General features: G+C 38.0%; 2 protein-coding genes across 7 annotated transcripts in view; one reads left to right on the top strand and one right to left on the bottom strand.

The window, feature by feature from the left end:
* ZNF146 (zinc finger protein 146) lies at positions 1-25,657 on the bottom strand. 5 transcript variants are annotated; one of them, XM_055310735.1, is made up of 3 exons: positions 25,521-25,657; positions 13,752-13,988; positions 1-3,084 (listed from the first exon to the last, which is right to left on the bottom strand). In XM_055310735.1, exon 3 carries the CDS (start codon positions 2,280-2,282, stop codon positions 1,404-1,406), a length of 879 nt encoding a protein of 292 aa, XP_055166710.1. In that variant the 5' UTR covers positions 2,283-3,084; positions 13,752-13,988; positions 25,521-25,657; the 3' UTR covers positions 1-1,403. The 5 variants fall into 5 exon arrangements, with proteins under 5 accessions (XP_055166710.1, XP_055166713.1, XP_055166709.1 ...); XM_055310738.1 differs by having other exon boundaries at positions 13,752-13,843; positions 25,521-25,648; XM_055310734.1 differs by lacking the exon at positions 25,521-25,657 and adding an exon at positions 25,346-25,442.
* ZNF565 (zinc finger protein 565) overlaps positions 25,574-25,680 on the top strand; it is a 37,614-nt gene continuing 37,507 nt past the window's right edge. Inside the window, exon 1 of one of the 2 annotated variants that reach the window (XM_055310711.1) lies at positions 25,574-25,641. The gene's annotated coding sequence lies outside the window, so the exon portion shown is untranslated. The remainder of the gene's footprint in view (positions 25,642-25,680) is intronic. The other variant, XM_055310712.1, reaches the window with a different exon arrangement.

Raw genomic sequence — 25,680 nt, forward strand, 5'->3', positions numbered from 1 at the left:
TTATGCTGTCATTTTTAATTTTAATAAAATAGATAATTTCATATTACATAGAGAGCAAGTCCATCCACTCATCATTGATAAAATTTTAGAAATATTTTCTATAAAAAGTTTAGTACTTGATTGGGAATGAATCCATTAGAACATGATTTCTATAGGTACAGTGTTCCCATCCTCACCCCCATTCTTATTAATTTTGAGAAAATTTAAAAATACAGAAAAGTACAAAAAATAAGACAAGATATCCATATACCACAATCCAGAATTATCCAGTATTTTGATATATTTACTTGCAGTCTTTTTAGTTTTTAAGAGAAATGGATGTTTATATATAAAATTGAAGTCCCCTTTAAACAGAAACCATCCCATCCCTCCCACACTCATCCCCTTCCCTTCTCCACTCTTCACAAGCAACCACTATCAAGAGTTTGGTCTGTTCCTTCCAATCCATTTCAAAAACATTTTAAAAACATACATACATATATGTATCCATTACCAATACATAGTACTGAATTTTGTGAGAAAAGTTTTAATTAAAATTTACAAGTGTCATTGTAATATGTGTTATTCTGCATTTCATTTTTCCTTCAACAAGATTTTTGAGATCATTCTCTGTAATACATGTAGATATCATTTGTTAAATTTTACAGATATACAGTATTTCATCATAAGTATTCTCCATTTTGTTCCCAATGGGCATTTAAGTTGTTTCCAACTTATGGCTACTACAAATCATGCCACAGTAAATAGACTGGTATATATTTCCTAAGCATACAAACTCAGAATTGCTAGGTATTCTTGAACTTATCAGGAATGTTTCCCTACTTCCAACGTCATAACCATTTCAGTATATAGCTTTTTCATAATTCCTATTTTTATTCTCCTGGATCTTCCCTCGGTGTATATAGTTCATGGTCTGTTTTTTCCTTGGAGAACAAATTACCTCCAAATCATTGTTTACATAGTCCCATTATCTTCTCACTTCCTATTGCCATTTCTATCATATTCTAAATTCTAATAAATGCATAGGTGTTTCCAGAATCTCTTGTTCTGCTAAATCAATATAAGTCTCTTCTTTTCCAATACTTACAACTTATTATTACATTGGTGAAAATCTCCAGGTCTATGCAGACAGCAACAAGAAGCATGTTTCACATTCCCAGTTTTAGTGGAAATGCATCTAAAGTTTCAGCATTACCTGCACCATCAGCTTTTTTGTTAGGTGTAGGATTATTACCATACAAATGTCTTTTCTCTTCAGTATAAATTCCCTGGTGTCCAGTTAAGTTTTTTGCTTTTGTTTTCCTCATTTGTGATATTTTCCTTCAGTATGATTATTTCTGATGCACTATGAGGCTTAAATTCCTGATGAACGCTTTCCAATTTTTAAGATATTTACAGGGTTTTTAATGAGTATGAATTTTCTGATGTCTAATGTGGTGTGACTTCTGGCTAAAAGCTTTCCCACATTCACTACATTGATAAGGCTTCTTACCTGTATGTATTCTCAAATGCAGAGCAAGGGTTGAGAATTGAGAGAAAGCTTTCCCACATTCATTACAACCATAGGGTTTCTCACCTGTATGGCTTCTCACGTGTACAGTAAGAGATGAACTTTGAGAGAAGGCTTTTCCACATACATTGCATTCATAGGGTTTATCACCTGAATGAATTCTCACATGTACAATAAGTGATGTTCGTTGAGAGAAGGCTTTTCCACATTCATTACATTCATAGGGTTTCTCTCCAGTGTGAATGTTTTGATGTTTTATGAGGTACTTCTTCTGGCCAAAAGCTGTTCCACATTCATTACATTTAAAGGGTTTCTCTCCAATATGAATTTTCTCATGCTCAGTAAGGTTAGATTTGCCACTGAAGGTTTTTCCACACTCCTTACACACAAAAGGCTTCTCTCCCGTGTGAGTTCTCTGGTGTCTGATGAGATTTGACTTCTGAATGAAAGCTTTCCCACAATCCTTACACTCAAAAGGTTTCTCTCCAGTGTGAATTTTCTGATGGGTAAGGAGGTTTTCCTTCTGGCTGAAGGATTTTCCACATTCATTACATTCAAAAAGCTTCTCTCCAGTATGGGTGTTCTGATGTTTAATGACATACTGCTTTTGGCTGAAGGCTTTTCCACATTCATTACATTCGAAAGGTTTCTCTCTATTATGGAAATGCTCATGCTCGGTGAGATTTGATTTGTGGCTGAAGACTTTCCCACATACCTTACAAGCAAAGGGGTTTTCCCCACTACAAATTCTCTGCTGACTGAGGTGTGACATCTGAATGGAAGCTTTCCCACATTCACAAGGTTTCTCTCCACTATGAATTTTTTGATGAATGAGAATTTACTTTTGGCTGAAAGTATTTCCACATTTCTTACATTTGAAGGGCTCTCTGTGTATGACCTTCCAGGTGTAAAATAAGGGATAAAATTCAAGAGGAAACTTTTATCATATGCAGTATATTACAAGCTTTCTCTCCAAGTATAAATTCTCTAATGCTCAATGAGATTTTGTTATATTCACTGGTTTCTCTCCAGTAAAAATTTTCTTCTGCTTAATGAGATTTGTCATCTAGCTAAAGGCTCCTCAGTATTCCTCAGAAGAACAGGGTTTCTCTCCAGCTTGACTTCTACATTTAATGAGGTATGTGACATATGAGTGAAAATTTTCCCACATTCAGTAAATTCATAGGGTTTCTCTCCAGTATGAATGCTCTGTTTTCAGATGGGGTTCAAACTGTTTTAACTGAAGGCATTTCCACGCTAATTTACAATTAAAGGGGTTATTACCATAAAGAATAAGCTGTGGCAGGGTTTCTAAACTAAATTAAATTGATGGTTCTTTCCTACACGACTTCCTTCATCGCTATAAGCTAAATTGTGTTTCAAACTCTAGGTAAGCTGAAAGAGGTGTTGCCCTTAAATATATAATGTCTGAGATCAGAGGAAGTATTTTTCCAATTTTCTTATATTCACTGTTTGTTTTTTTTTCTCAGTCTGTTCTTTACTGGAGATGGATGCAACTTGATTCTCAAGTCTTGTTGCCTCTCTTATCTGCTCATCATCTTCTCAGGCTTCTTCTAAAATGGGAGTACAAAGAATCATCATTTAAAGGAGTTAATATATAAAGTGCTTAGTACTGTGGCTGACAAATGGTAAGCACTCAATAATGTTAGCTTTATGTTACATTATTTATTAATTTTCCTATAAAATTTTGGATTGTGCTTTTGGGATGTACTTTGGAAGCCCGTCTCACAGTATGAGAAAATCCTCATCAGCAATGTCACCACACAACTTTTGAAAAGGAAACTCTTGTGGGGGATACATGCATAGAAAAGTAAAGTTCATGGGCACACAAACTTAAGGATTACTCTTGAAAAATAACCTTTCCCATTTCTTAGTTCAGGAAATTGAATGTAACAATGAGGAATTGACAAGTAGGATAAAAAGACATAAAATTGATAAAGTCTCCCTGGATGCCTAAGAAAAGGAAAGGAATTAACGACTGCTTCCTCCCAAAATTCCATTAAGAAGACAAACAAAAGGAAAATGGTACAAGCTCACAAGAAAACAGGACATGACTAGAGACATGAATACACACAAACATTAAAAATTTTCCAATGACATGAGCACACAAAAGATTTTCAACACAGCAGAGCTGATAAAGTTTATGTAAAGATACTACAGAAGATGCCAATGCCAAATAAACCAATTTATGCCACAAAATATCAGAAAGACTAAGGAAATGGAGGAATCAGGTACCTCACGAAAAGGAATAAAGGATGGTAGCTGAAAAAAAAAATTATATAAAATGCAGCTGGAGCACTACCTCTCCCAGTAAGACCACCCCTTTGTACGAAATGTAAATTATTCTTTGCAGAAATTTAATCAGAGAAGCACCAGGCTCAGATGACAAGGTGCTACACTGAAACCAATGGAATTAAATCTATACATACTATGCTGAAACCTCCAAGATATTCTGTAGCTCATACCAAAAACTGTTGGCAATTAGGTATATATACCTGTGAGCAGGGTATGAATGGCTCCTTCTCTGGAGAACCTGAAAGGCCCATGAAAACCCTCAGTAGGATACTCCTCCAAGATGGTATCTGTCACCTATAGTCTTTTTTTTTTTTTTTTTTTTTTTTTTGCCAAAACAAGGACCTGGCCACACCAGAGTTTGTGAGTAAAGCAGTGTAATCATTCTGCAGGGAGACTCTGGGTCCATAAGGCATTTTTTTCTTTTTTTTCCCTAAGATTTTATTTTTAAATAATCTCTACACCCAACGTGGGGCTGGAACTCACATTCCCAAGGTCAAAAGTCCACTGCCTGAGCCAGCCAGGCATCTCATGGCATTTTTTAAAATATCTGAGAGAGAATGAGTGGGAGGGGCCAATGGAGATGGGAGAGGGAATCTCAAGCAGACTCTGCTGAGCACAGTGCCTGACATGGGGCTCGATCTCACTACTCTAAGATTATGACCTAGCCAAAACCAAGAGTCACACACACAACCAATGGCACCACCCAGGTGCCCTACCCCATGGCATTTTACTTTTGATTCACTGAAATCTACCAGAGGACTAAAAGCATCCAAGGCATGAAAGAGCTTATGATCACCTTTTAGTGGATCAGTTTTAAGTATGACTGCAGCCAATATTTCACACACATTTGACGGACCTCTAATAAGACAGATCAACATCAAAAGGAGAAAAAAAAAAGTCTGAGGAATAAAGGTAAGGAACAGTACACAGCAACAAAACCTAAAACCAAAGAGAAGATATTTTATCAGTGCAACAGTAGCAGGGTTCTCTATAAGCAAGAAACAAAAAGTCCCCTTGAAATTAAGATGGGGACTGGGAAGGTAGACTGTATTGTCATTCAATAGTAACAGAATCATCTTACTGCAGAAGGATTATAGTACTTGGACCAAGCAAACTCAGGGATGGCCAGCTACCCTGTTTGGCCAGTGAAATATTAGCACAAATGACAAGTATTTCCTGAAAGAAGCTTTAAGAAAACATATTCAAAGGTACTTAGCTGCCTAAGTAGACTCTTAATCTTGAGGTTGTGAGTTCAAGCCCCATGCTGGGTATAGACATTACTTAAAAATAAAGTCTTAGAAATGCCAATGTGGCTCAGTCCATTAAGCATTCACCTTTGGTTCAGGTCAGGATCCTATGAGCCCTGCATTAAGCTCCCTGCTCAGCCAGGAGTCTGCTTCTCCCTTTCCCTCTCCCTCTGCCCCTGCTCTCTTGCTTGTTCTCTCTCAAACAAATCCAATCTTAAGAAATAAAATGACAAATTCAAGGCCAGTTACTCAAAAAATTAAAAATAGAACCACATGATACATCAATTTCACTTCTGGGTATATATCCAAAGAAAATGAAAATACTAAGTCAAAAAGATCTATGTGCCAACATGTTCACTGCAGGATTATTTACAACAGCTAAGATATGTAAACACTCTAAATATCCATCACTGGATGAATGAGTAGATATGGTACATACATACAATGGAGTTATTATTCACCCATTAAAAAAAAGAATGAAATCTTATCATTTGTGACAACATGGATAGAATTTGAGGGCATTACAGTTAAGTGAAAAGTCAGAGAAAGACAAATCATGTATGCTCTCACTTATATGTGGAATCTTTTTTTTTTTTTTTTATATGTGGAATCTTAAACAACAAACCAAGCTCATAGCGAACAAACTGATGAGCTGCCATAAATGGCAGGGAGGTGTGGGCAAAATGGGTTAAAGGGTCAAAGGTACAATATCCAGTTATAAAATAAGCTATGGGGATATAATGTACAGCTACAGTTAATAATACTGTATTATATATTCAAAAGTTGCTAAGAAAGTAGTTCTTAAATGTTCTCATCCTAAGAAAAAAAAAGTTCTGGAACTATGTGTCTTGACAGATGCTAACTAGAGTTACTGTGATCATTTCATAATATATACAAACTTCAATTATGTTGTAGTTGGTGGAGGGATGGGGTAATTTAGGTGATGGGCATTAAGGAGGGCATTTTTTTTTTAATTTTTTATTTATTTATGATAGTCACACACACAGAGAGAGAGAGGCAGACACACAGGCAGAGGGAGAAGCAGGCTCCATGCACCGAGAGCCCGACGTGGGATTCGATCCCGGGTCTCCAGGATCGCGCCCTGGGCCAAAGGCAGGCGCTAAACCGCTGCACCACCCAGGGATCCCTAAGGAGGGCATTTGATGTAATCAGCACTGGGTGTTATTTGCAACTGATGAATCACTATATTCTATCCCTGAAACTGATAATATACTATATGTTAACTTAAATTTAAATTTAAAAAAAGGAAAAAAATATACATTTAAAACTAATATAATGTTGTAGGTCAATTATACCTCAATACAGTTTTTTAAAGAACAAATTCAGAGCATAAACCAAGATACTGTATTAGCTGAGTGAAGTAAGTTCCAGAAAAACAAAAGGAGAAAACTGATTAAAGGAATAATTCAAAGAAAAACAAAAAAAGGCTTCTTCTCTTATAAGCCATGCATCTCTAGACTTAAAGGGCACATTTAGTGCTTTGCACAATGAATAAAAGATGCATCCTTAGACGTATCACCGTAACATTTCAAAAGAAAAAATAGGCCATAAAATACCCTGACATATATATGCACACATATAAAGATTTTATTTATTTACTCATTCATGAGAGACACAGAGAGAGGCAGAGACATGGGCAGAGGAGAAACAGGCTCCCTGTGGGGAGCCTAATGCAGGACTCGATCCCAGGACCCCGGGATCACAACCCGAGCCAAAAGCAGGCACTCAACCATTAACCCACCCAAGCATCCCAAGAAATATAATTTAGATTTACAAATAATGAGATTATTTAAAAAAATGAGATTATTATTTTTTAAATAAATACACTTTAAAAAGTTTCTCAATTTTACTTCTAAATATCACTAAAGTCCACATAAACCAAAAGGTCCTCAAGTTTGTTTATACATTCTATTGTGGTAAAGAAAGCCAACATAACAAATTTTTTTTGTGTCTAAAAAAATTAACTATTTTTTTTTAAGATTTTATTTATATATTTAAGGGAGAGTGAATGAGAGAACACATGAGCAGGGACAGACTCCCCTGCTTAACTCAAACCTAGGACCCTGGGACCATGACCTGAGCCAAAGGCAGATGCTCAACCAACAGCCATCCAGGCACCGTGACCATTAGCTAATTTTTTTAAACTTGTTTTTTTCTTTTAAAGATTTTATTTATTTATTCATGAGAGACAGAGAGAGAGGCAGAGACAAGGCAGAGAGAGAAGCAGGCTCCACACAGGGAGCCTGATGTGGGACTTGATTCCAGGACTCCAGTATCACACCCTAGGCTGTAGGCAGGTGCTCAACCGCTGAGCCACCTGGGCATCCCTTTTTTAACTTTTAAAATTGAAGTATAATTGACATAACCTTATACAGTATATTAAGTTCAGATATACAACATAATGATTTGATATTTGTACATACTGCAAAATGATTACAGTAAGTCTAGTTAATATTCGTCACCATACATGCAGATCTTTTTCTTGTTATGAGAACTTTTAAAATCCAGATGGTCCTCAACTTTTAAGAATGTAAAGGTGACTGCTAATGTAAAGGTGACTTTTAAGAATGTAAGGTACCAGGTTTCCTTTTATGGGGATGAAAGTGTGCTGGAGTTAGTGGTAATAGTCGTGCAACTTGTGAATATACTAAAAATCGCTGAATTGTACACTCTAAAAGGATGGATTTTATGTTATGTGAATTCTATCTCAATAAAGCTGTCATCAAAAAAAAAAAAAGCAAAAGTGTAAGTTTGAGAACTGCTACTCAAAACATTTCTCATTACTCATTTAACAAATATCTTTTTCTTTCCTTACTATGTATCTGGCACACTTCTAAGCTCTAGGGATTAACAGTATTGACCAAAACTGATAAAATTCACTGTCCCCCCTCATCAAGATTCTAGTGGACAGATAAAGAGATGGTTTGTTAAAAAGCTGAAACTGCTACAGAAAAGAAAAAAAAAAAAAAAAGATCAGAGAAGGGGAGAGTTTTAATTTTAGATAGAGTGGCCGCTGAGCAAGATTCAAGATATTAAAGAAAGTGATGCTTACAGATATCTGGAGGAAGAGCCTGCCAAGCATATTAATTATGCAATCAATGAATAACAATCATGCACATTATGTTCCTCATGCTCTTCTTTGGCTTAGCTTGATCCCTCCTATTTTGTAACCATCTTAAAATCTACAGAAACTCCTGAGAGCAGGTCCAAAAACATGCTCCTAAAAAGATTTTTCCAGTCTTGTCTCTTACTTACAAACATCTTTCACTGAACTTCTAATTACAATTAGATTCACTTTTCCTAAAGTAAGTGATTCATACTAAGTATCTTTTAAACCAAATTTGTATATAGCTAAGTCTTAACATCCTAAGTATAACCTGAGATGCTAGATTCCATTAATTGCTCTACGCTTTGAGGGGCTGACAGTAGAAAATTTTTAAATGCTAGGGGCAATATCATCGGAGGAAAAAAAGAATGAGATTTTAAAGATGAAGCTATACTCCATATTAGGTATGGAGCCTACTTAAAAAAGAAAAGAAAAAGGGGGATCCCTGGGTGGCGCAGCGGTTTAGCACCTGCCTTTGGCCCAGGGCGCGATCCTGGAGATCCGGGATCAAATCCCACGTCGGGCTCCTGGTGCATGGAGCCTGCTTCTCCCTCTGCCTAGGTCTCTGCCTCTCTCTCTCTCTCTCTCTCTCTCTCTCTCTCTGTGTGTGTGACTATCATAAATAAAAATAAAAATTAAAAAAAAAAGAAAAGAAAAAGGAAAAAAACTTTTTTTAATATAAAAAGTATTTTGGAGATAGAGGAAATCTAAATATGGACTAATTATTACATATTAGAATATTATGGCTAATCCATCTAAGAGTAATGATATTGTGATTATGTAGAGTCATGCCATTATTTCTAGAAAATGCATACTTAATTTTTTAGAGGTTAAGTGTCATGATGTTTTAGCAACATACACAGGGATAGAGGCACACACATATAAAACAGACATGGCAAAATAATTACTGAATTTATACAGTGGATGGGACACTTGGGTGGCTCAGCAGTTGAGTGTCTACCTTTGGCTTAGGGTGTGATCCCGGAGTTCTGGGATCAAGTCCCACACATCAGGCTCCCTGCAGCAAGCCTGCTTCTCCCTCTGCCTCTCTGTGTGTCTCTCACAAATAAATAAATAAAATCTTAAAAAAAAAAATCTATACAGTGGGTATATGGGAGAATACTGTATTCGTCTCTCAGTTTTTAATATTTGAAAATGTTCATGGATAAAAAACTGAAGAAGAACTGATCAGTAACAATCCTCCCACAGTAATTCATAGATTATTTAACAAGTATCTCAAAACTAGAGACAGAAAAAACATGGGCCTTCCTTTCAACAGATTGTAATATAGACTCCAGATACCAAAATGTAAATACATGTAAGACAGGATTTACGCAGGACTTTTGAATTTCCATGAATATATAAAATAGGATGGTCAAAGGGGAGATCAATAAAAGAGGAACATATTTAAATGATAAATAAGACCTGAACAGATAGAACATTTTGTAATCAAAAGCCAAGATTCAAAGAATTTTACAGAGAAGAAAGTATGTTCATATTTACATTAATGGTTAATTAATATGTCCTATCTTGATAAGATTAAAGTATAAAGGGGTAGTTTAGCTCCACCTTCAGCCCAGGGCATGATCCTGGAGACCAGGGATCAAGTCCCATTTCGGGCTTCCTGCACGGAGCCTGCCTCTCTCTCTCTGTCTCTCATGAATAAATATAATTTTTGAAAAAAAAAAAAAAAAGATTAAAGTATATCTTTTTAAAGGCTTGGCTACCATATCTCAAGGATCATGAGAAATGGTCTAGACATAGTATGAAATTGATTTTAGGTAATCTCTCTAGACCTGAAAATAATGATCTGAAATCCCCAATTTGGGTATTATAGTATTAACTTCACTGACAAAAGAAGATGAAACAAGTCTAACAGTTATATCCTGTAAATAGGTAAAATTATGGTGGGCAAGATAGAAAGGCTGGAAAAATAAAAATTGATACTATAGGGATCCCTGGGTGGCGCAGCAGTTTAGCGTCTGCCTTTGGCCCAGGACGCAATCCTGGAGACCCAGGATCGAATCCCACGTCGGGCTCCCGGTGCATGGAGCCTGCTTCTCCCTCTCCCTGTGTCTCTGCCTCTCTCTCTCTCTTTCTCTGTGTGTGTGACTATCATAAAATAAATAAATAAATAAATAAATAAATAAATAAATAAATAAATAAATAAATAAATAAATAAATAAATAAATAAATGAATGAATGAATGAATAAATAAATAAATAAATAAATTTAAAAAAACTTAAAAAAAAATTGATACTACAGAGTTACTTCTAACTTCAGATAATTAAGTGTTGGGATACCTGGGTGGGTCAGTTAAGCATCTGGCTCTGGGTTTCAGTTCCAGTTGTGATCTCATGGGTTGTAGGATTGAGCGAGCCCCAGCTGTGGCACTGAGCGTGGAGTCTGCTTCAGATTCTTTTTTGCTCTCCCTCCCCCTCTGCTCCTCCCCATTAGCACAGAGGTGGGCGCTTTCTCTCTCAAATAAATAAATATAAATACAATCTTCAAAAAGAAAAAGTCTTCTCTGGGATTTAATTTATAAAGAAAAGGAGGAAAGGTAGAATGCAGCGTTCTAGGAGCCACCTCCATCCAGTAAGAGGAAAAAGGGGGAAAAAATGAAAGCAAAAGATAAGAAAACACTTAGAAAGATAAAGCAATGCCTCAGGTCAAAAGCAACGCCTCAGGTCATCAAGGCACCAACCAAGCAGAAATGGAAGAGAATTCCTACCGGATGAATCACATAACATAAATAGATCCTTTCTGCTAAAATAGTAAAATAAGAACATCTCTGCCCGCTTTTCACATCTGTGAAGGATAAAACGGGAAAAAAAGGGAAAAACTGCATTGTTGAGAAGAGTAAGAAGTAGCTATAATTCTAATGTTGCAGGAGAAAAGGATGTTAGCAGGCAGTTGCCACTGCTGTTTTAGGAAGAGTGATCTCAGGCACAATGCTCTCTGAAAACATAAGGCACTGCCCTCAGGCGTCAAATCATTACCTCCTTGTTTTTAACAACAGAATCCAGGAATGTAGGATGGATAAAGAAGACTTGGTGGAAACACCAGCATCCCTAAATGGTAGGAAAAGTGGGACGGAGCAGAATCCAGGAATGTAGGATGGATAAAGAAGACTTGGTGGAAACACCAGCATCCCTAAATGGTAGGAAAAGTGGGACCGAGCAAGGAAATACAGAGATCCCATCAGTGAATAAAGTAGATTAGTAGTACAGAACAGAAGGTCACAACTTTCTACCTCCCTAAATTCCTGACTGGTATGCCTAATTGCCTATATGAATATGCACTTAGATGATCAACAGACATGTCACAATCAACAAGTCCAAAATAAAATAAACCTCTTGGATCTATCTCCCAAAATTCCTGAAGTCTTCCTATATCAGGAAATGTTAACTCATTCCCTTCTAGTTAAAACCTTGGAGTTATCGGTGTTATTCCTCTTCCTCTTAAAAAACAACACAACCTAAAAAAAAATAATAAAAATAAACAACACAATCTATCAGCTAATACTGTCAGCTATTTCTTTAAAATATCTTGAAGAATCTGACTTGTCACTAGCTCAACTACTATCATTTTCTTACCTAGATTACTGCAATAGCCGCTGATTAATCTCTTGGCCTTACCTCCCCCACCCTATACCTTATATTCTATACAGCAGTCAAAATCTAATTCTGATCTTATCACTCCTCTCTCTGCTCAAAACCCTTAATGGTCTCCCAAATCACTCAGAGTAAAGGACAAAGTCTATGATTTGGCCTGTTAACTAACCAAACCTATTCTTAACTCCGTTTTGCTCATTCTGAGCCAGTCTACTCTCCCCTGATCAATATTTCTAAAACAGCAAGCTCCAGCTTCAGGGCTTTTAACACTTTTTGTTCCTTCTGGCTGAAGGCTCTTCCATCAAATATTACATGCTTCACTTGCACATTCTTCAGATCTTTTTTTCAAAAGTCATCCTCTTAGTGAGACCTTTCCCTGACCAACTGATTTAAAATTGTAACTGCCAACTGGCCTTCTCTATGCTGGTTTTCCTTACTTTAATTTTTCTCCAGAGAACTACCACAGTGTGTCTTACCTCAGGAGGGAGAAATTTTTGAAAGGTTTGATTACTGACATTTCCTTAGTAACTGAAATGGTGTCTAATACTATCATTCAACAGTATGGTATATGAATATACCATATTGATAGAAATGTAAATTGGTTTACTACTTTTGAGAACAGGCTTATTTCTGTCAAGTCTATAAATAAATGTAACTTTGAGTTAGCATTTCCATTTAGAATCATTAGTTATATCTACATGACTCTGCGAACAATATAAGTATATATACACTTGTAAACACTTGTGTGTTTAAAAGTATGTCTAGGGATCCCTGGGTGGCTCAGCAGTTTGGCGCCTGCCTTTGGCCCAGGGCGCGATCCTAGAGTCCCAGGATTGAGTCCCACGTCGGGCTCCCGGCATAGAGCCTGCTTCTCACTCTGCCTGTGTCTCTGCCTCTCTCTCTGTTTATCATGAATAAATAAATAAATCTTTAAAAAAAAATAAATAAAAGTATATGTCTAGAAACAACCTAAATGTCCATAAATAGTAGACAGACTAAATAAATAATGTGTTGATAGTCTCTCCTAGAAAAGGAAATAAAAACAACTATGGACACAGAATACATATAGCCCTTTATATGAAAACTGAAGGCTTACATACATATTCATATTTATAGCACAGATATATATGCTAGCTTATTCACAGATTACCTCAAGAAGGATACATGTGAAACTCAAAAGTGACTGCATCTTTGAAAAAATCTATAGGACATAAAGTCAGAGGTAATAGACTTCTTCACTATACACCTTCAAGTTCAAAAATTTTACGCTATTTTTAAAAATTTTACATGTTATTACGTAAAAACCAAATACAGACTCATAACATTTATATGCACACACACACACATACAGCAGAAAGGGAAAGAACTGATTTCTGAGGTGACAAATTCTGAAAGAGGTATATGGGGGTAGAAGGAAGGGAGGCAGGATTTTGCTGATGTGTAATGGGGGAGAAGGTGGATAAGAAGGCAACAAGAAGCATAATTACAGACATAAAACCTAACTCAGAGGCATTAACCACTGAAAGACTGAAAGAAGGTGGCAAGTAATAAAAAGCAACCTAAACATGAGACAATATATAAAGACTTATACACCTATAAAAGAAAATGCATAAGGGAAGAAGTCTATACACACTGGGAGGTATAAGATTGAGGGTATCAATGAAAGACAAAATAATCACACAGAGGCAGTATAAATAAAGTGTGATGTGACATACACTGATCTGGATGACATCCACAACAGAGGTAAGAGGGGCATCTGGCCCTCTAGAATTTGATTAAATAATAGAGTAATGAAGCAGAAAAAAAATGACTGTCAATATAATTTGGGTATCTAAAGAATTCATACCAAGTAACTCAGACCAGAGCCTCATCTTTGAGTATTTCATAGGTGTCAGTGCCGTTTGAACAACTGTTAACCTGGCTTGGCATTCACTTACCTGAACAAATTTCCTTTCCACTTTGTTCTCTACCATCCAGAGTGTCTTCTTATTCCAACAGAGGATCAGATAGAGTTTGGTCAGTTTACAACCTGTTTTAGGGGAAATGACACAGCACTAGAATATTAATGCTGGAGGCCAAAGTACCATCCTAGACCTCAGGCTGAGCCCTGGGGCCTCCAGGCCTTCTGAATGATGAGGAAGGTGCAGTTTCCAGAGATGCGCAAGGAAGTGGCCCTGTGAAAAAGAACGAAGTAATGACCTTTTGCCTTAGAGATTAAAGCACACACAATTCTAATAAGCAAAAGGACTAAGACTATCTGAATCCTGAATTTCAAAGCCATACTCATCAAACCATTTAAATTTCCACACATTCAGAAATGGGGTAAAAAAAAAGTGTTTCTCAGAATTTTACTTACATAGGAAAGCTGTTCATACTTTACATAACTAGATGCTACTGTTCTGCACCACACATTCCTATATAGGTTCCTAAGTGGATTTAACCATGGCCCTTATTCCTAGATGAATTTAATTCAACTATGACAACAGCAGTAGATGCCAATCAGAACTAGGTTGCCAGGATACAATGTGTAGGAAATTGTTCTTACAGTATTCAGGAATTAAGCTACAAAAGCTTTTCCTGGAATCCTAGTATTTACTTTGTATTATAATCTGATTAAAACTGTATTAAATGTCCCATATATGTTCATTCATTTATTGAAAAACATTTGCAAGGACATTATTGGGACAACTGACAAAACTTGAATATGGACTTTTAAGATTTTATTTATTTATTGGTAAGAGACACAGAGAGGCAGAGACAGAGGCAGAGGGAGGAGCAGGCTTTTGTGAGGAGCCTGACGCAGGACTCAGTCCCAGGACTCTAAGCACAACCTGAGCCACCTGGGTACCCCTGAGTATGGGCTTTGTATTATATAATAGCAAGGTGTTGATGTTAAAAACTTTCTAATTTTGGTTACTGTACTATGGTTATGAAAAACAATGTTCTTGTTCTTAGAAAATTCACGCTGAAATACTTATAAAGGAAGCATGTATGCAACTTAGTCTCAAATGGTTCAAAAAAATTATACACACCAATATTTGGACAGAGAAGGAAAAATAAAGCAAAAAAACAAACTGTAAATGGTAAATTTGGGTAAAAGACATATAGGACTTTCTGAACTAATCCAACTTTTCTATAAAGTTGAAATCCTATTAAAAAAAGTAAAATACTAAAAACTTAGTTACTACTTATACACAGATACACTATCTACTATGCATGTTGAAAAAGCTTGGTCACCAATTTTTGCACTGGGGTGTGGCAGAAATGGAAGCCTTAGAACATAATTTAGACAGTAATGTACAGAGAAGAAATAGGAGAGGGTGAGTTGGCTGAAGAAAATCTGCAGGGAAAAGGATATCAAGTTTGATATTCTGGAGTATCAGGTTTCAAAATGATTTTTTAAAAAAGATTTTATTAATTTGAGAAAGAGAGGGACGCCTGCCTGGGTGGCTCAGTAGTTGGGCGCCTGCCTTCGGCTCAGGTCGTCATCCCGGGATCCAGGATTGAGTCTTGCGTTGGGCTCCCAGAGAGAAGCCTGCTTCTCCCTCTGCCTGTTTCTCTGCCGCTCTCTCAGTCTGTGTCTCTCATGAATAAAGAAGTTTAAAAATTAAAAAAAAAAAAAAGAGAGAGAAAGCACAAGCAGGGGTAGAGGCAGAGGGAGAAGCAGACTCCCCACTGAGCAGGCAGCCCAATTAGTACTCAATCCCAGGACTCCAATCATGACCTGAGCGGAAGGCAGATGCTTAACAGACTGAGCCACCCAGGCGCCCCAGAGTGTCAGGTTTGCAAGCAACATGCAGACAGGTATACCCATTAGGCAACTGCACATACATATAAGGAGCTCAGAATAGGCCAAGGAAGGAAATGGGAATTTATCAGCTGTGAGAATATCAGTGCTGCTGAAGACATAGGTGGAATGTGGCTATGACTGCTTAGAGAATATACACAGGACATGAAAAAGAGAGTCAAGGGCAGAATTCTAGGAACACCCAACAGGCAAGGCAAACAGGCAACAGGCAAGGAAAGGTTTCAAAGAAGCATGGTGGCTGCTTAGTTTTGAATCTTTCAAGTACTTATGCACACTATAGAAAATATCAAGAATAATGGGGGTGGTGGGCAGCCAATCCACATTGTTATCTTTTGCAAAACCAGTAGAGAATATGTTCACTCTAAATTATATTAAGTGTAGCCCCAAATACCCAAAATAGCAGATATGGTACAGGAACCAAAACAGTATGGTAGGTACAGCAAGGAAGACTACAAAATGCTAAGGAATCTTCAAAATAACAGATCTCAGAAATTATTAGCAAATGTTTATTCTCAGAATGACAGTAAGAACTTGAGTTACAAGTTCAAGTAAGAACTTCTTCAAGGAAGAACTTGAGAACTGTTGCAACTGAGTCTAATAATGAACAACAAAACTAGGAACCAAAAAACTCCACCAGGGATGCCTGGGTGGCTCAGTGGCTGAGTGGTTGAGTGGCTCAGGGCGTGATCCTGGGGTCCTGGGATTGAATCCCACAAAAAAAAAAAAAAAAAAAAACAGAAAAACTCTCCCCCGCTCCACCCCAAAAAACCCCAAAAACAAAAACTCCTCCCAAATTCCATGTACCAAAAGCAGACCCAAAGAAGAAGCCTAAACAGTGAGTTGTAAAAAGCCTAGGAAAAACTGGGAATGCTTTGAGGGATTCCAAGAACTTAAAAAGCTCAGAAATCTGCAGCTAATATTTCTTTACTAAATGAGCAAGCCTCACCCTGAGGGAACTAATAAAAGCAAGACCTAGATTAAACAGAAAAGGACTGCAGGGAAAGCAGGAGTAGGCTTCAAAAGTACTTAGGAATAAGGGGTCCCCAGATTTAGCAACTTCTGAAAGTAAATGTATCATCCTGGAAGGCAAGTACTATAAAGAATTATGGGAAACAGGGAGATAGAGATAGAAGTTGGCTTCAAACAGGCTAGGGTCAGTAAGCCAGAGGAGGTGAGGAACTCCATTGCTTTAAACCGCTAGAAGAGGCACATGAGCTCTGAAGCACAGGATACTATGATGCTTCCTTTTTCCTGGTAATGGTCTCAGAAAATCTCTCATACAAACATGAATAAACAAAATAATTTGTCTGTGTCCATACAAAAATACTAAAAAAAAAAAAAAAAAAAAAAAAACCAGTAGGACAGCCCTGGTGGCTTAGAGGTTTAGCGCCGCCTTCAGCCCAGGGTGTGATCATGGAGACCCAGGCTCGAGTTCCACGACGGGCTCCCTACATGGAGCCTGCTTCTCCCCTGCCTGTGTCTCTGCCTCTCTCTGTCTCTAATAAATAAAATCTTTAAAAAAAAAAAAAAGTGAAAGTGAACAGCCTGATTTTTCAACAGCTGAGTAAACACATATGAAAAATACTGCCACACGGGGATCCCTGGGTGGCTCAGCGGTTTAACACCTGCCTTTGGCCCAGGGCGCGATCCTGCAGTCCCGAGATCAAGTCCCACGTCGGGCTCCCGGCATGGAGCCTGCTTCTCCCTCCTCCTGTGTCTCTACCTCTCTCTCTCTCTCTCTCTCTCTCTATGTCTATCATAAATAAATCTTTAAAAAAAGACAAAAGAAAAATACTGCCACAAAGCAATTAAACAAAAACAAAATGAATTTTTATAATTTTTACAACTTTAAGAAGCAAGCAAAGCCATAAAAGAACACAAGGATCAAAACAGACTCAACTACAGAGAACAAACTGAGGGTTGCTGGAGGGAAGCCAGGTGGGGGGATGGGTTAAATGACTGATGGGTATTAAGGAGGGCATGCATTGTAATGAGCATGGAGTGCTATATATATAAGTGATGAATCACTAAATTCTACTTCTGAAATTAGTATTCCATTATATAGTAACTAATTTAAGTAAAAATTTGAAATTACAAAAAAAATAGATTTTTTTTAAGAAAAAAAAAGAATGGACATCTTACTGGACATCTTATTTTGTGCTTAATTTTTTTTTTTTAAGACTGCAATATTATGGGGCACCTGGGTGGCTCAGCAGTTGAGCATCTGCCTTTGGCCCAGAGCATGATTCCGGAGTCCCGGGATCGAGTCCCACATCGGGCTCCCTGTATGGAGCCTGCTTCTCCCTCTGCCTGTGTCTGTCTCTCCCTCTCTGTCTCTCTCATGAATAAATAAAATCTTAAAAAAAAAAAAAAGACTCCAGAGTACTCAAAAGGAAACTGGAACATATAAAATACTTATGTACATGGACAATATTTAACATCATAAAAATCTAACGTCCCTTTCTAAGTTATTTTATAAATTTAATGCAATACCAATAAAAATAAGCTATTCTTCCCTAGAACTAGACAAGTTAATTCTAAAGGTTACAAAGAAAATGAAATAAACAAGGGGGGTCTGGGTGGCTCAGTCATTTGAGCCTCTGATTGATTTTGGCTCAGCAGGGAGTCTGCTTGAGATCCCCTCTCCCCCAGGAGCACACATAAGCACACTCTTTCTCAAATAAATAAAATCTTAAAAGGGAAAAAAGAGAAAAAAAAGAATAGCTAGGAAACTTTGAAAAGAATAAGCAATAAGAAGAGACTAGCTACATCAAAATTATAGAGCTTCAATAATAAAAAGATAAATACTGGTACATAAATACAGACTAGAAGATGGATGAGACTATAAATTCCAGAAACAGATCAAATACATGTAAGAATTTATTATATGATCAAAATGGAATTTTAGGGCAGCCTGGGGGCTCAGCGATTTAGCGCCGCCTTCTGCCCAGGGCATGATCCTGGAGACCCCGGATCGGGTCCCAGGACAGGCTCCCTGCATGGAGCCTGCTTCTCCCTTTGCCTGTGTCTCTCCCTCTCTCTGTGTGTGTCTCTCATGAATAAATAAATAAAATATTTTAAAAATAAATACATAAATAAATTTGAAAAAATTGCAACTCATTTCACATAGGACTAACTTTTCTAATGTACAGGTCCTAGAAGAAAATGGGGCCCCAAAGAAAAACGAGGAAAAGGATATGGATAGTTCCTTAATAAATAAATGAAGCCTTTAAACATATGGAAGATAATTAACTTCCCTCAGAAGAAATGTAAATAAGGCCTACACTGAGATACCAATTTTCATTTATGCCTTTGGCAAAATATAGTTAACACTACACTCTAATGGTAAGGTTCTAGCAGAAAAGGTGCTTTTGTACATTGCTAGTAGAGTTTTTTTTTTAATTTTTATTTATTTATGATACTTACAGAGAGAGAGAGAGGCAGAGACACAGGCAGAGGGAGAAGCAGGCTCCATGCACCGGGAGCCCGACGTGGGATTCGATCCCGGGTCTCCAGGATCCCGCCCTGGGCCAAAGGCAGGCGCCAAACCGCTGCGCCACCCAGGGATCCCGCTAGTAGAGTTTAAGTACCTAGCTATATGGGCAATTCCACTTATAGCAATCTACTTTAGAGATAGTCCTACAGGAGTACAAAATGACACAGGTAAGAAATTACTCATTATTGCTGTTAGTAATAGCGAAAGACTGAAAACATTTCAAATATCCAACTGAATCAACTATGGTAAACACAATGTTTTATTTATACAGCAGTTAAAAAGAAAAAAAAACAACAAGGAGACCTCCAGGATATATGGTTAAGTGAAAAAATTGAGGAGTTAGATGAATATAGTAGACTACTTTTTATGAAAAAAGGGTGTGGGTAGAAGGGAACCAGTGGCTCAACAAACAAAAAATCCACTTGAAGGATAAACAAGAAACAAACAAGAAACAAGAAACTATATTTCACTGGGATAAAGATGAATGTGATGGGGAGGGAAGCAGAATGAGAGGAGTTATCTCTGTGAGATGTAATTTTTAATTTATAGCTTTGTGGGTTTTTTTTTTTTTTATGAGAGAGAGAGAGAGAGAGAGAGAGAGAGAGAGAGAGGCGCAGAGACATAGGCAGAGGGAGAAGCAGGCTCCATGCACCGGGAGCCCGATGTGGGATTTGATCCCGGATCTCCAGGATCGCGCCCTGGGCCAAAGGCAGGCGCCAAACCGCTGCGCCACCCAGGGATCCCTGTGGTTTTTTTTTTAAGATTTTTAATTTTTTTAAAGCAATCTCTACACTCAATGAGGGGCCTGAACTCAACCCCGAGATCAAGACCAACATGCTCTACCAACGAAGCCAGCCAGGTGCCCCCATTAGTTAACTTTTTAAATAATCAAATTCACTTTTTAAAAGGCAGTCCTGAACTTGAAAAAAAACGAAACAAATGAACCCAACTATACATTAACTTGAATTAACAAAGTTCCTCAAAGAATGGATTTATTGGGATCCCTGGGTGGCTCAGCGGTTTAGCGCCTGCCTTTGGCCCAGGGTGCAATCCTGGAGTCCTGCGATTTAGTCCTGCGTCGGGAACCTGGCATGGAGCCTGCTTCTCCCTCTGCCTGTGTCTCTGCCTCTCTCTCATAAATAAATAAATAAATAAATAAATAAATAAATAAATCTTAAAAAAAAAGAAGAATGGATTTATTTCAAAAGACTCTGACAAAGACAGTGAATTGACTATACATCTTTAGTGGGATGCATCCTAGGGACAAAATAGCTACAAAAAATTTTTTCATGTGACAAAGTATGTACATGGTTACTACTAATACCAGTAACGTTATTTAGAAACCATTTTCCTTATATTGAAAGATAAAGAAAATAAGCACATGTTAATATGTTTCTTAATTTTTACTATAAGATATAATTAGGAGCTAATTTTTAGGTAAAAATATCATAAAATTTGAATTGATTTAAAAATACATGAACTAAAAATAAATTTAAAAAATACATGAACTAGTGATTTTTAAAAATAGATTTTCTTGCTCTATCACTAAGATGCCATGAAACAATATTACCCGTGCAGCAATGAGAACATCAGCACCCAGATCTTGGGCTCTACTACCATTCTCCAATTAAAGGAATGAGAGCTCCTTGGGAGAAATGGCCAATTCCAAGAGGGAAGGTACAAGGTGGGCCTGGAGTGCAAGAAAGTTTTCAAATTTTTTTTTTTTTTTTTAAATGAACATTTCTTTTTTTTATTTTTTTTTTATTTATTTATGATAGTCACACAGAGAGAGAGAGAGAGAGAGGCAGAGACACAGGCAGAGGGAGAAGCAGGCTCCATGCACCGGGAGCCCGACGTGGGATTTGATCCCGGGTCTCCAGGACCGCGCCCTGGGCCAAAGGCAGGCGCCAAACCGCTGCGCCACCCAGGGATCCCCCGAAAGTTTTCAAATTAAATGGCAACAAGTCAAAATGAACCAGGAGTCAGTTTGGAGGAATGTCCACAGCTAAAATTGTGGTAATAGGAGTATCAGAAAGGAAACTAGTTATAGTTGCTAGAACTCAACTTTATAATGATGCTTACAAGTCAGAAAAATATGAAACAGAACAACGGGGGGGGGGGGGTCTCAGCAGTTTAGCACCACCTTCAGCCCAGGGCCTGATCCTTGAGACCCGGGATGGAGTCCTCATCAGGCTCCCTGCATGGAGCCTGCTTCTCCCTCTGCCTGTGTCTCTGCCCCACCCCCCTCTCTCTCATGAATAAATAAAATCTTAAAAAAAAAATCCATCCATTAAACCAATGGGGAGTGAATATTCATTCATATGATACAAAGTAAATCCATACAGATTACATTTTGGTCAAAAAGGGAAAAATATAATCACTAATGATGGATCAGTCATATCATATACCTCTTCTGATGTTACACATTTGAAGATCATCTCTGCTTTACTCTGGCCAAAAGTAAGTCACAATTGGGATTCTTAAAAAACATCATCAGAGGTTCTGAATTAGAACCATGAGAAAGTAACCACCACAGAAATCAAAGAACATTCTCATGAAAAAGATAATAATGGGTTTCCAGGGACTCCAGGGTGGCTCAGTGGTTGAAGGTCTGCCTTTGGCTCAGGTTGTGATCCTGGGGTCCTGGGACAGAGTCCTGCATTAGGCTCTCCACAGGGGGCCTGCTTCTCCCTCAGTCTCTGTGGCTCTCATGAATAAATAAATAAATAAATAAATAAATAAATAAATAAATAAATAAATAAATCTAAAAAAAAAAAGGGGGGGGGTGGCTCAGCGATTTAGTGCCTGCCTTTGGCCCGTGGCATGATCCTGGAGTCCCGGGATCAAGTCCTGCGCCAGGCTCCCAGCATGGAACCTGCTTCTCCATCTGCCTATGTCTCTGCCTCTGTGTGTGTGTGTCTCTCATGAATAAATTTTGAACATCTTTAAATCTTTTTTTAAGATTTTTATTTATTTATTCATAGAGACACACACAGAGAGAGAGGCAGAAACACAGGCAGAGGGAAGAAGCAGGCTCCATGCAGGGAGCCCAACCCGGGACTCGATCCCGGGGCCTCCAAGATCACACTCCAGGCTGCAGGCGGCGCTAAACCGCTGCACCACAGGGGCTGCCCAATTTTGAAAACCTTTAAAAAAAAAAAAAGATAATGATGGTTTCTAAAGATGAATGTAACTTGAACACAGAAATCGAACTTCCTCATTCCAGTTATAAAAGGAAACAAAAAAAAGTTTAAATATGGTAAAAAAAAAAAAAAAGAACATCTATATATATCCAAATCTTTCGAAATTTCTACCAGAAGGGACGCCTGGGTGGCTCAGCAGTTGAGCGTTCGCCTTTGGCTCAGGGCATGATCTTGGATCAGGGATCAAATCCCCCATTGGGCTCCTTGTGGGTAGCCTCCTTCTCCCTCTGCGCCTCGAAAGAAAGAAAAGAAAGAAAAGAAAGAAAAGAAAGAAAAGAAAGAAAAAAAGAAAGAAAGAAGAGAGAGAGAGAGAGAGAGAGAGAAAGAAAGAAAGAAAGAAAGAAAGAAAGAGAAAGAAAGAAAGAAAGAAAAATTTCTACCAGAAACCGTACAAATGGCTGTACTGTTTCTAAGGAACTATTATTTTGCAGATAGTAATAATACTGCCATTCAAAACTTAACAAGTTCTTATTACATAGCAGACACTATCCTTTAGTACTCAGAACTCCATCCGCACAACCCAACCACCTCATGAATCAGATACTATTATTTTCTGTAGATGAGAAAAAAACCTTAACTTTTAAATACTAAATTCATATACTTAGAAAAACAATATAAAAAGTATTTGCCAGGGCACCTGGGTGACTCAGGCCATTAAGCATCTGCCTGCCTCTGGCTCAGGTCCTGATCCCAGGGTCCTGGGATCAAGCCCCATGTGCACGCACACTCTGCTTAGTTGGTAGTTTGCTTCTCCCTGAACACCCCCCCCCATTCGAACCCACCCCTCTCAAATTATAAAAATCTTTACCAAAAAAAAAAAAAAAGGAAAAAAAGTATTTGCCTTTGCTCTACCTATACAGTACCATTACACCAAAAGAGATAGCCACTTTTAATAGTTTCTTGACTATCTTTTGAGTTTTCTAAGCGAAACAAATACAAACATACATTTTTATTTCTGTCCCTTCTTACTTCAAATGAAGCATAACATACATTTCTGGCATCTTGCTTTTTTCATAGAACAATTCTAGAATCATTCTAGAGTTATTTCAGTGTCAGTATACAAAAAGCTTCCTCATTCTTTTGTATACCTCCTTATTCTGTTGCATAGCTGGACCTAATTTTATCCTAGTGATGGCTAATCTTTTCCTATGCCAAACACTGATGCAATGAGCAACCTCTTATCTGTATCATTTCATGCAAATGCAGGTACATTTGTAGGATTAATTTCCAGATGGGAAACAGCCATGCCAAACAGAAAATAGATTTGTAATTATAGATGTTGCCAAATTTCCTTTCACCAGCCTGCTTGGTGCTAACACCAATATGATTTCAATTTCTGAGGATTTATATTTTAAAATACATTACCAGTAGATGGATGGAGAGAGAGAGAATAATGCTAAGCGAAATAAGTCAGTCAGAGAAAGAAAAATACCATATGATTTCACACGTGTGGAATTTAGGAAAAATAACAAACGAACAAAGGAAAAAAGAGACAAATCAAAAAACAGATGCTTAACTATAGCGAATAAACAGATGGTTACCAGAGGGGAGGTGGGTGGGTGGGGGGATGGGTGAAACAACTGAAAGGGATTAAGAGCACTTATCTTGATGAGCACTGAATAATATATAAATTGCTAAATCACTATATGGTACACCTGAAACATGTAACATTGTATGTTAACTACGCTGGAATTGAAATTAAAAAAAAATATATATATATATATATATATTAGCGCTGAGCTCCCACCTCTCCACACCCCAACTGCTTTTTTCTTCTTCAGAGTTTTACTGGCTATTCTAGTTTATTTTTCCATATGAATTGCAGAATTAGCTTATCTAGTTCCCCCGCTCCCCAAAAAAACTGTAGATCCTTTTATTTAGTATCAAATTGAATTAATAACTTTACTTAAATCAGCACATGCTTCTTTATGCCGTCTTCCTATTGAAAAACGTGGTGTATCTATTTGAATAATATCTCGTCATGCCTCTCAGCACTTTTTAAAGTTCTTTTCTAATAGTTTTGCATATTATTTCTCAATTCTTTATTGCTATTGTAAATAGTTTTCTTCTATTAGGTTTTCCAACTGGCTATTTGAAGACTGTTGATTTGTAGATATTAAATTAGTACCCAATTACTTTAACTCTTATTATTTAAAACTCTGTTAAGGATGACTGTTAAGGATTTCTTAGAAAAAGCATCTTTGCAAACAGCAGTTAATGGTCTTTATTACTTCACAAAATCCCTTCAGTCTGGGAACACCTCAATTCATTTAGGCGTCTGGACACCTAGAATCTAAATCAGACTAATAGATAAACATTGCAACAACTAAATTTTCTTCAAAGAATGAGGAAAACCGTGCCTAACCTAGAACTTCAAACCCTTGACTCTAATCCTGGACTTTCTGTGCTATATGACGCTGCTACTCGAAGTACAACGTCGATATTTAATCTAGGACTTAACAGCAGCCCTATTAAAATACCCTGAAGAGCAGGAGATTTGAGATCGTGTGAAGCTCCCCCGCCAACAAAAAGTGCCTTTGAAATATTCTTTGCTTGCTTAAAAAAAGAAACCACGGTAATCTGCATTCTACTCCAATTAAAAGTAAACACGTTTTTATATAAAAATTCACTTTTAAATTATTTCTTAGCCTTTCCCCCCCTCCTCCGAGTATTCAAATAAAAAACACGAAGATGGCACCGTTATTATCAGCACTTTCGACAAGGGAAGTGCGGCACAGACATTACCGCCTCAATGCTGGTCTCCTACATCTCCCTCTCAGATGCAGCCATTTACAATCCTGCACCCACAGTTTCTCACTCAATAATCCCAACATCCAGTCAAACTTACGGACAAACTCAGGGTCACACACGCTCGAACCCGCCTCAGAAACCCCCACCCCCACCCCACATGTAGGCCAGAAGCTCTTAAACCCACTCCTCATCCCCCGCGCCGCGCCCCAACAAATCCAGAAACCTCCCCTTCAACCTCCCCGACCCGAACGGCCCAAGACGCCCACATCCCACCTCCTACTTTCGCGCCACGTGGACCCAGGGGCCGGACTGACCCGCGGACAAAGACCAAAATGTCCACTCGGCGCGCTGCGCCTGCGCACTCCGAGGGCGAGTAAGCACTCCCAGAAGTCTCCGCGACGCGGCCCGCACGGTCACCGTGGCCAGGCCCAGGCTAGTATTTGATTACCTTCTGTCACAGCTACGCCGTTTTTCCGGCCTTGAACTACATTTCCCTTAAGGCTTTGCTGGTCAGCACTCTGTCCCACACGAACTTGGCTGCCTCCTCCTGTGATTATGGGGCTCTCAGGGTGAGTTGTCCTGCTCTAGAAGAAAATCAGCTCAAGCCT

The sequence above is a fragment of the Nyctereutes procyonoides genome, unplaced genomic scaffold (genome assembly GCF_905146905.1).
Source record: "Nyctereutes procyonoides isolate TBG_1078 unplaced genomic scaffold, NYPRO_anot_genome, whole genome shotgun sequence".
In the NCBI taxonomy this organism is placed as follows: Eukaryota; Metazoa; Chordata; class Mammalia; order Carnivora; family Canidae; genus Nyctereutes; species Nyctereutes procyonoides.

Bases quoted from the DNA above. Each gene is read 5' to 3' on its own strand.
- ZNF146 (XM_055310735.1), bottom strand. From the start codon at position 2,282: ATGTCACACCTCAGTCAGCAGAGAATTTGTAGTGGGGAAAACCCCTTT.